This window comes from Pteropus vampyrus, unplaced genomic scaffold (genome assembly GCF_000151845.1).
Source record: "Pteropus vampyrus isolate Shadow unplaced genomic scaffold, Pvam_2.0 Scaffold764, whole genome shotgun sequence".
NCBI classification, from domain to species: domain Eukaryota; kingdom Metazoa; phylum Chordata; class Mammalia; order Chiroptera; family Pteropodidae; genus Pteropus; species Pteropus vampyrus.
In genome coordinates, this window is record NW_011889545.1 from 41,976 (window position 1) to 53,657 (window position 11,682).

At 41.0% G+C, this 11,682-nt stretch overlaps 1 protein-coding gene across 1 annotated transcript in view; it reads left to right on the top strand.

Moving 5' to 3' along the window:
• LOC105309537 (cystine/glutamate transporter-like) overlaps window positions 1-11,682 on the top strand; it is a 67,664-nt gene that overhangs the window by 39,969 nt on the left and 16,013 nt on the right. Inside the window, exons 5-6 of the mRNA XM_011385721.2 lie at window positions 9,873-9,996; window positions 11,478-11,497. Coding sequence (XP_011384023.1) covers window positions 9,873-9,996; window positions 11,478-11,497 — 144 coding nt within the window. The remainder of the gene's footprint in view (window positions 1-9,872; window positions 9,997-11,477; window positions 11,498-11,682) is intronic.

Here is an 11,682-nt window from a genome sequence, read left to right on the forward strand (position 1 = left end):
TATGTCCTAGAAATAAAAGGTTGATAAAAAAAACAAAACAAAAATAACAATGGCCAAAATGGCCAGAAACTCTTTCCATATGGGATTTCAAGCTACATAAAAAGCAGAGTTGCTCTTGATTGTGACCAACAATTCTGGCAATGCCTCTCAAAAAATGTTTACACTGGAGATTTAGAGCACATACTTTGAGGGCACTTTATAATGCTCAGTGAATGGACTTAACATTGTAGAATTTGGTGAGTATGAATACATAAATAAAGATATTTGAAAAGACTACAGGAGTTAGAAGATACTTTGTTTCTCATTGAAAATGGCAGGGAATGGGAAATACTGGAGGGGTGGGGTGTACTTAGAAAGAGGTGGGAAGATTTTGCTGAGGGGAGGCTTTGATCTGAGACTTAACTGTTAAGAACGAGGCACCCACGTGAAGATTTAGGTGTTGGGGGAGAGAGATGTTTCAGGAAGAGGGGCCTCCCTGCATCTTATCCTGCTTTAATTTTTCGATTCCATGAAAGAATAATTTTTTGTTGTTGTGGTTGATGTCTTCATCCCTTTACTTAGCACAATGTCCAGCATGCAGAAGGTAATTGATAGACATTATTTAAATGAATCAACTCTGTATGAAGGACTTGGATAGATACAAATGACAGTATCCTTAATAATATTACTACAAATGCCCTCCTGAAATTCAGAGGATTTTTAAAAATTTGTTTGCAGTAAAAGTTTGATAAAAGCAAATGGCAGAAAACACAGCAACTTATGAAGACAGTTCATGACTTCTGTGATAATACGGTCCATGCAATGTGGTATTCTGGAAGTCTGACCTGGTCTGTAGACCTCATTTTAGAATCTGGAATAGTGGACAGACCACTTATCCTCTTAACGATCTACCGTAATGATCGATTCCTTCAGCCAGGCTGGCACTTTGAAGTTGTAGGTGATTTAATGTGCTGGTATTCCTGGTCGAGGATAGAACCGTAATCTCGAAACACAAGAGAAGAGGCTATAAAGTTGGCATCTTATCCTCCCCTTTCAATGACAGGACAAGGCAAAGGCAGATGTTTCCATAGGATGCTCCGGTATATGAAAAAGTGCTCAACCGAGTTTTCCAAGAATTCTGTTAAACCATCTTTATGGATTAGGTTTATTTGCTGAAGTGATTGAGTGAAATGGACTTTAAACATCATTAATTCAACACCTTCTTCAACTGACGAGGGAGTTTATGCCCATGGGGACCCAGTGAGATCCTGTTTCCCACCTTGTGACTCAGCCTGTGGGTTGGAGACCAGAGAGATTTTTCATAATTCTCTGAAATCAAGTGAAAGCAGATATGAAAGGCAAAACTCTAGAGAAAGGGTGTTGTGAGAGACAGTTGACACTTGGGATGGCATATGTAACTTTTTTTCTTGATTATAGGGTTACAATTGGGAGAATATGGCAGAGAAGGGAAATTAAGCGGTTGGTGGGCGAATATAAGGGCCACGTCTGCTTCCCTAGGACAGATAGTCCCTCAGCCGCTGTACACTGCGTGTGACTTGGGGAGATGACCCCTGCAGAGAGTTTTGCCCGTGACGCTTTGCAGTCTAAGAAAAGGCATATGGTAAATATAAAATGAATGCACAAAAGCTTATTTTTCAAAAGATTTAACATTTGAGCTGAAAGATAAAAGATCACAGCATTTCCATTTCTGCTGGGAACATGATTCTTTGTAAATGGACAGCCCGAGGAGAGGGGAGGGAGGGCCTGTCGGGGGATCTGCCGTTCTGTGAGCCTTTGTGACCTTTATCAGGGAGCCGTCAACTGTTCCGATCAGAAGTCTTCATCATCACTTTCTTGCCGATGACATATCTCTCTAAGCTGGCAGGGTGCTTAGCCCATAAACTCTATTTCTTCTCATCTTCGCTTTTCTCTCCTGCTCCATTAAGCTGCTGTGTCATGTTCTCTGAGGCCCTGCCACGTGGACTAACGCTTTGACTGAAGCCAAGCTGTGGCTGTTCTCGCATCGACTTCATACTTTCCTACTAGGAATTTTGTTGCATTGAAAAATGATTTTCAAATATATACACATATACCTATATAAGGATTCGTACATAGGCACTTTGTAAGCCAATCCACATACCATAGGAAGCCAGCATTGGGTCCAAGAAAAATGACCTAAAGACATAATTTGACCTGTAGAATCTAGAGGAGTCATTTTAAAACTATTTGAAAGTACTGGATCACTTCAGTTGTCTGGCAGAATATTAATATAAAAAAATAAAAGAGGAGTTATCTGGTTAAAGTGAGTGAGAACAGGGTAGTCTGGCTCAATTGCGCAACTTCTGTTTCAATTCCCAGATATCAAACTAAAATGATTACTGATAATTAGAGAGGTCATTTTTGGTCAGAAGTGTTGAATCAGTTTCTGGTGGTAGAAGCAGTAGTTTTGTCTGTCTGTCTGTGTTGGTTGAATGTCTGCATGTTTACCTGCTGTATTTCTTAACTGCGTGGCTGGTCAGAAATGTGACCGCACCTGATTTTTGCGTGGATTGTAGAAGAGAAGCATTTCCGGTTCCTTCTAGGACATGTGTTTGTGGCCTGAGGGAATTTTGACTCTAATTCCCATTTACTGTGCCAGAGTGGGTGTATTTATCTTATGTTGCCTCGTTCTTAGTATATTTATTTAACATTGCATTGTCTTATTATGTGTCCTTGAGCAAAACAAGGGCAGTTGTGCTTTGATCTTTGCTGGGTTGGTGGTAATTGTCAGAAGTGAAGGAGATTTTATATTTCAAAATAATGAACAATGAACTCTATCTTTGCTTTGTTTCTGGGAAGTTTGAATAATACATTTTTCACTAACCTAGCTTTTTCAGATGTAAATGTTTGTGTTTGATTTTGTCATTTGGGACGTTATTTTAAGAATTTTATGTCATGTACTAGTCTCTGATAAAACAAATAATATAGAATAAAATCTAATGAGGGCCCATTTAAAATCTTAAATAAACTTAATTAATTGAGGTTTAGATATTGTCTTGCTATAATGAAGCCCTTCATTGTTTCATTAGTTAGGGTAATGCCACCTGCTGTTATACAAAACCCCCAAATTTTCAATGGCTTCGAATAATCAAAAAATTAATTTTTAAATCATGTAATAGTCCACTGTTGGTGTTCCTGGCCGACTAATGGACTTTCTTCTGCATGTCGATTCTGTGACCTGGATTTCCTCCGTGGTGTGGCTTTGCCACTCTGTAGATCCTCTGCGAGTAGCTGTCAGCCAAAGGGGGCGGTAGGACAACCTTCTTCTCCACCTTGGCCTTTGGTTGCCATGTTGATGCACAAGAGCGAGTCACATTCCCATCTCGATCTGAGGGATTCTGGGAAATGTAGTCTGTCTCCTGTTTCTGAGGAATAACTTCTACTTTTGAAAGAAAAACACAGAATTCTGGTGGCCAGTTCATTGTCTCAGCCATTCCTCTCAATCCCAGGAACTCCGAGGCATTGCATCACCTTGGTTCATTTAGACCAAATTCTGAGAAAAATAATGAAAATTTAAGACGTATACTGTAACCACAATATAACGAAAATAAGCATTGAACGTTAGTGTGAAATTTAATTTATTGGTATTAAAATAGTTATTTAATTGCTATCATTTGATTGGAAACCAGTTTTGTTTTTGCACACTGAAACTTGCCTACTAATATCTTTGTGTTTACCCATGATAAATATGGATAACTGTAATATATCTGGAAGACACACTCTAAATCTTTAGAAAATGAGAAAAAATGAGATGCAGACAACGCAAATTTTTTACTTGTTTGAAATGCAAGCCAATGAAAATTTACTCTCAAGCTACATTTTGCTGAATAATTTTATTTAGGCATGAATTTATTCTAATAGTGGGATTAAAAAATATATTTTAAGGGATAAAAATGCACCTCAAATGCTTCTGGCTATTGTCTGCCTGTTTCTGAACCGTCAGTTTCAATTCATTTTCCCATGTGGTTTGTTCCATTTTCTCCCTCGTGTACGTGTCTGTGTTCATTTTTCCACGAGCCTCCTTCGGCCCTGCACCTTTTAATCTGTGTCTGCTCATTTCTTACATCTTCCTACAGGTCTCTCTCTCTGTCTAGTCTTTTTGTTTATGGGGTTCTTCATCCATGGACAATGGAGAGTGGTGAGGTTTAGATGAGACCTCGGTGGTACTGAAATTTAAAATGTCTCAGTGAAAATACCCATAGCCCGGCCACGACACCGTAAGAAGCAGAGGGCAGATGTTTAAGGCTCAAAATCAGTGGGATCACTGTGCACCCTTATGTGACAATCTGCTCGTTACATCACTGTATTCAGCCTTGGCCCAGAGATCGCCATTAAGTTAGAACACGAACCGTGGACCTTGAAGAATGCTCGTCAACAGGTTTATGGAATGTGTTCTTCCTCTCATGCTACGCCGTCTCCTCTGCACAATCCACAGCCATCCTCCCAAGTACTTGCTGTGTCTCCTCAAGTGCATTTCCTTTACAGCGTTATTAACAGCCCAATGTCCACTCTTGGTGGGTGACTGTAGATGCAGTGACGGCGCTGAATGACAGTGAGGCAAAATCATGGAAAACACACAAAGGAAGTTGTGTAATTCCAGTCGTCTCTGATCTAATGGTTTTGACTCTGGAAAACTATCACGAATACTATTTATAATTCATCCCTTTAAAAAACGTCAGAAATCACGTAGCCGGATGGACAGCTCCATGTCTAGGGGTCTCTGGAGAGAGTGGAAGGGGCAGGAATCAGGGAAGGTATGTAAAAACACGTGAAGGAAAAACCATGTGAATGAAAACTATGGATTTTCTTTGAGGTGTGCTCTTGTTTATCTTTTTGTCTGTAATGTGTGGCTGAAGTTTGAGGAGTGAGATGAAACTAACAGCAGTGGTAATAGACAGTTGTTCTGCAAAAAAAAAAAAAAAAAAAAGATAACAAAGATGTGATAGAACTCAAGTAATTTCTGAGTCAGAGATCTACAAGAAAGCTTTCGATGTCTCTGTGCGGTCATTATAACGGAAACGTGAAATGCGTGATTCTAAAATAAACAACTCGGAATCAAAAGATACTTAATAAGTTTTAAATAATTTATATTGAGACGAATCAGTTCTGTTTCAATGCTATATAAACAAATAGTCCCTGGTTTACTAACAGAATTTAAAAAAACACTTTGAAAACCCTATTTTCCTTTGCTTTGGTCTCTCACATGTTAAGAAGTTTGCCATTTTCTCGCTCTTCTGAATCCCTGCTTTTATTCTTCTCTCCTTTTTGCCGGATGCCAAATACATGTGTTAAAATATTTATGATTTTTAAATAGAAAATGCGAAGCATCAACCACTTCTCTCAAAAGATTCCAGAACATACGAGAGCAGGTTTTAACAGCACTGACTGTCATGCCCAGACCCATGGCTCAAAGAATTTTCGGTGCCCTGGGATCCGTGAGTTCTATGGTCCTCATTGTGTGTAACCAACGCAAGGGATCGTATGAAACCTATTTTGATTTACATAAAACCCAGAAGATTTTGTTCATGTTACGAAACAACTTTAATAATATCCAAATTTCAAATGATTACAGAATTACTTCTATAATCTGCATGCGAGAAATCCTTTCACTTTCAGATATAATCAAGCTAGGTTGACTCATTCCGGTTTCATGGCCAGAGTCTCTTTAGCCAATATGAAGCCCTGGAAGCAGTGGTTATTTCTGATTCTCTATCATGGTTACAAAGAGTATAAAAGAATGCAACCCATTCGCAAGTGTATTTGTGATGAGCTACATAAAAAAATATATTTGGTTTAAAATGTGTCACATTTTAACATTCAGCCTTCTCATATTTGCATCACTTAAGCAAATTGTGATACATATTTGTCAGTATATAAGGATCCTAGGGATCTTGTGCATGGAGTTTAAGTAGGCACAAAGCAGCCATGAGAAGCTGAGACGTGTCACGGATATTGGAACTTAGAGCTGGAAGAGCTAGGTTCAAGTTCCAGCCCTTCCATTTCCTGCTTTTGTGACCTGGGCCATGTCATTTAACCCCTCTGAGCCTTGGTTCCCTTGTTGGGAAATGGGAGGTATTACCTCCAGTTTCTGTGGGTAGATGTGAATTTTGTTTGTTAATTGTTCATACTCTAGCTCATTCCACAGAGGACTTGAAATGACATGTGCATATTTGAAGATAAAATGTATTCGCTAGCACTTTGTAGATTATGCAGAACGAAGTACGAGCCATTTCTGTTGGGACCTACTGGGTTCCTGGGGAGGTCTTTCCCTTAGAATGAAAGAGCTTCTGAGCAGATGTTCTAGAGACTTCCATTTAATAATTTCAAGTGAAGCAAGTATTTATCCATCTGTGACATGGACTGGCTCTAGGTGCCAATTTCAAATAAACCTGCAAGAAAATAAGACTATCTAAGACCTTTTGATTGAAGGCCATTCACAACTAATAAAAATATCAGATTCTCCCATACTCAATGCCAGTTATTTGGAAAGTCTGTATACACTGACAGAAAGCTCTTAAGGATTAAGTAAGTAACTCTTTTCAATACGTTGCATTTTGTTAATCGTAACAAATATGCACAAATATCTGAGAAAGAGTAGAACTCACAAGTGGAATCATTTTTATTCGGCTTAAAGAGAGTGCTTTTGCTGCACTTTGGTTTCAGTGGATACCTCACCATCACTTGGAGGCTTTGAAATATCAGTGGCCTACCGGTTCCTTTAATTTCTTTTATTACCATGTGCCATTTGCTTTAATCTTGGGTTACTAACCATGCTTATCTGCCCTCTGCATCTAAAGCCTTCGGGAAGATTGCTCTGGCATGGCCTAATAGCTTTTATCAGCTCACCCAGTGGCGCTTAAGCTTTGACGCTTGAAACCCAGGAGCTAACCGCAAGGTGGCAAGCCTTTCTGAACAAGTCAACTGCTTTTCCTCTGCAAACGATTGCAGTTTATCTCGAGGCAGCCACGAACCCCTCTCCTCCTTCCCTTTGTCAAAGTGAAAGAGAATCTAAGGACAGCAGAGTGTGGCTATTTTGCCATCACCCTCCCCTCCCCTCCCCCGCCAATTCCTAGGGCTTCATTTTACCTAGAGAGGATTTCCTGGGCATGCTATGAATTGAGGCAAGGGTTAGACCCTCTTTCTCTTGTCGTATATTTTCAAACCTTTTGATTTTTCCCCCCTCTGATATCTATATAGCATATTTGGCTGATAGTAAAGTTCTTAATAATCTAGTTCAGTTTATCTGACAAGAATGCTTAGTATACTTTTTTTCCTCCTTTTCTACCAAAGTTTTCTAGGGAAATTGAGTTAGCCGTTGTCGTATTTTAAATGAAGAAAGAAAACCTAATTCCTAAACGGTGAAACTATACATTACAGTTCATGTTACATAGAAAAAGTATACAAATCATGAAATAAGGTGTTTTCTCTCCTTTATGGTCGATGAAACTGCATATTCAGTGACTACATGAGAAATAATTCTTGATAAGAGCTTTCGCGTAAACATTATATTCAGCAATTACGATTTCTCTGAAAACCAATAGCGTTTGAGGACCCACGTGCGAGAGAGAGCGCATACCCTTTAGCGGTGGCTAAAATGTTTCGACTTCAAGGTTGGATCGACCTGCAACTGAATTCTGCGTTTCCACTGTGTATCCTCAAACTGTTATTTAACCTAAGACTTCATTTCCCCGTATATAAAATGGTGACGATGTTTCCAACTGACAGGGTTTTTCAAGGATAAAAAGAGGCAAAGACGTAGAGTGTCTAATAAAACGTTGGGCGTATAGCAGACACCACACAAATGGCAGCAGATGCTGTTGCTGCTGTTTACAGCTGAGGGGAAAAAGGAAAACTAACCTGGGAACATATGTATATGTATACGTATACATACATGTATATATATTGTAGGATCCCGTCTGCTCAGATCAATTTATAAAACCTTTCTTAAACCTCCCTCAGAAAGCCCATGATCTCCAGCTTGGAGACTGGCGGGAAGCGGGCTGGGAGCCCAGCCCAGCCCCGCTCTGAGAATTACGTGTCCTTGCTGTTTGGCAGCACGTGACATGACAAGACTCCCTGTTCCGGACAGGTTAGGTGACTTCACCGCACTTGACAGGAAGTCACCTCACTTTTTATTACTACGCCTTTTCATTTCTTAATCACTTCTTCATTTCATTTCTTAATATTATTCCTGCAAGGAACAGAGAGTCTCTGTCCCTCCCCCCAACCCCCAGAAAGAACTGAACACCCCATTTAGGGCTATTATAAAGCTGAAAAGATTCAAATTTAAGATAATACAGCGAGGGATTGAAAAGCTGCATATAGACCTTCACGTTCCTCTTCTTACCCTTTTGCATTTCCATATAACCTTTCTTTCAAAGAAACAGAATTCATCTTTAATCTGCCTTGTGCCATTCGCCCCTTTATAGTTAATTGGCCCAGTGATTTGCTTTGCTTAGATTTAGCATTTATCAGTCACAACTAGCAGTGCATGTTACGGTGTTCGCAGAAGATTCTGCGGGACGCCCCCTCCCCCGCCCCCTCCACACACACACGCACGCACGCACGCACGCACGAGAACATCTGCTCCTTCCACATCAGGACGCCAGGATTTAGAGGTCGACGCGTTTCCCCAGCCAGGCTTAAGGCTTTGGGGATCAGGGGAGTGTCAGGCTCCAAGCAGCATAATGAATGGCAGTTGCTGACTGGCTGGGTTTGCCTGTTCTCAGCAGGGGACAACGCTGTTCTGGGTAATGAGCTGGGACTCAGTGTGCCAAACACGCCCAGGCTGAGGAGCGAGTCAGGCTCTGCCTCCCTGCCCCCGCCCCACCCTTTATTTAAAAAAAAATTGCGTTCTGAACTGTATTTTCGTCTTGGAAGAAATCATATTGACGTCTTCATTCGTGCCACCCAGCAGGGTGCGAGGCTCCATGAAGGCTGATAAGCTCTATGGCTTAAAAAAAAAAAAAAGAAACATCAGCCTTTCTGCGGGGAGCTGAGGGTTCGCTTTGCTTGAACCGGAAAGGGTCCGCCCAGGTGGTGACGTTAAGCGAGTGATGTGCGTGGGCAGCGGGGCACCGGACCAGTCGGGTCGGGACGTGTGGCGTCGGCGCCCCCCGGTCGCACGCACCTCGCAGCGCGTCGCCTCGCGTTTCATGGGATCGTCTGCGCCGTTGCTTCGATGGACGCTCAGGTCCCTGAGCTTCCTGGGAACTCTCAGCGGGGCCGTGGAAAGCCGCAGCTGTGAGCACTGCTGCGCTTTCTGTGTTAAGTACAAAATTATTATTACCATCATTGAGAAAGGGAGATTCACCTGCTCTCACGCTTCCGAATGTGTGCATTTGTTTGCTGGTAAGGGAAGCTGCTGACGGGGAGGACATCCCGAATGTCAACGGCCTTCGTGGGGTGTAGCAGTAGGAAGGCGTAGAGGACGGTGGTTTTCCAAGAGGTCAGTGGCTTGGGTATTATTGCCCAAGAATGTTCTAGAAACGCAGAACCTACCCAGTTAGAAACTCTGAGATGAGCCCGGCTGTCTGGGTTTTAACAAGCCTGCCAGGGATGCAGGATCCAGTTTGAGAAACACTGATGGAGGCCAAGAATGAGGTGTAGACCCTTCCGTTCTGGGGGTGGAGCAGCAGACAGGACAACTGAAGTGTCTGCCCCCATGGACCTTGTCACGTTACGAGGGAGCGTGGGGTGCTTCATCCCCACGCAGGTTCATACCTTCCCACCAGAGCCTGTAACTATCGTACATACCACTCGATTTTTGTGTTTGAATCAGCCTGTTATCTTCTTTGGTTTCAGAGAATGCCTAACAAAAGATGACTAACAAGCGATTCATTTGTGCCTTTCAGAACTATCCCCCTCGCCATATGTATATCCATGGCCATCGTCACCATTGGCTATGTGCTCACAAACGTGGCCTACTTCACGACCATCAGTGCTGAGGAGCTCGGGCTCTTGGATGCAGTGGCGGTGGTAAGTCCGAGTTGGGGACAGGCCGGTTTGAATTTAGGTTAATGACTTGAGGCAGTTTTATAGTAGTCGCTCCCAGCAGAAAGCGTTTTGACATTCCGTAATCTTTTCCTGATCTGAATGATAATGAAGATTTAAAAACCTTAGAACACACCTTATTCATATTCCATTTAAGTGATACGGTTAAAATCCTATATGATTTCCCGATAGCGTTAATCGCATGTTACACATGTCCACACATACATGTTGAATACGAGGCGTTTTTCTTTTAACGTGTTTTTAAGGACAGGTGGAAAGTTACTGAATTTAAATGAATTCATTTTTGGTATGCAAATTGCAATTCTGTACTCTTTTTGTGAACTTTTAAAATGCCAACTTAAAATATTTTTCCCAAAGTACCATTTAAAAATTTCCAAGTGGGCCATATATATTTGCTTTTCCTCTTATATCCTTTTGAATATATTAGGATATGTGAGAATATTATTAATATTAAAGAATATTATTAATTTTAGGACATGCTGAGTTATTCAAAGTTAAACAAATGTCATTGCTATGGTAGTTCTCAGGATATTAAAGATGCAATATGCATTTTAACTCCCTAAGAAGTGGATACTCATAATTTTACAACACTTTCCAAGATTTATTTGACTTCAGGGCCATCTTCACTCCCAGCGGCCACGTTATGGGACTGTTATTCTGTGACAGATACTTGCATTTTGTATAAAAACTTCGCTAGTGAGAGAGCATCCATTCACGACCTCGTAACAATGAAGGGTGAACAAAATAATTCCCCATCACTAGATGTCAGTTCCTTTTAAAATAGTCACTATTACCTCATATCAGCAACATCCACAGGGAACAAATTATCTCGTTTCACGCGAACCTATACGAGAGTTCTCTGTGTGAAAAAAAAAAGGCTTTGCCCACAGCCGCAAGTTCTCCCAGACACCCAAAGGTGCAGAGCTTACTGATGTTAGCCAGACAACTCATCTTACTAGACAAAGGGCGTAGTGTGGTCCATTAATTAATTGACAGCACCAGCTGCATCAAGGACAACTAAAGAATTGCACAGTTTTTTGTTTTGTCTCGTCTTTTGTTTTCATTTTTGTTTTTGTTTTTGAAACTGCATCCTTAATGCGAGGGCATGAAAAGAAATTTCGGAAGTCTTGTTTATCTTTTTTTGTACTTTCTGTGGTTTGATTTCCTCGGGTTCATATTTGGATCCTAGCCTTTTTATAGAAATCCATAGAAGAAATTGTCAGAGTCCCGAGATGCAGGGAGTGATCCAATAAACAGAGTTCACTGATGTGATTATTCTGGGCAAAAGATTTTCTGAACAGCTCATCGATATGATTTAAATGATTGAGTCATCAATTTTTTTTTTTTTTGCCACACTTTTATGTCATAACATTGAGATTGGAATATGAAACAAGTATCTGTCATTTTTCCTGGTGTACAGTTTGTGCCGCACTATCAAAATGCAGCTCTCCAGGCTCAAGAGAAGGTATTATGCACAAAGGTTTCTGTGTCCAAAAGGAGAACGTCTGAAGTGAGCTTTTTCCATTTACCGGAATGATAGATTTTTGCCATAGTTGATGAAGATTCGGCCAATGGATTCCTGCTTTTTTGAAAGTAGGGAGAAGGTGCTTGTTTAAACCTTGGCCCATGATTTTGCAGCAAGCAATGCCA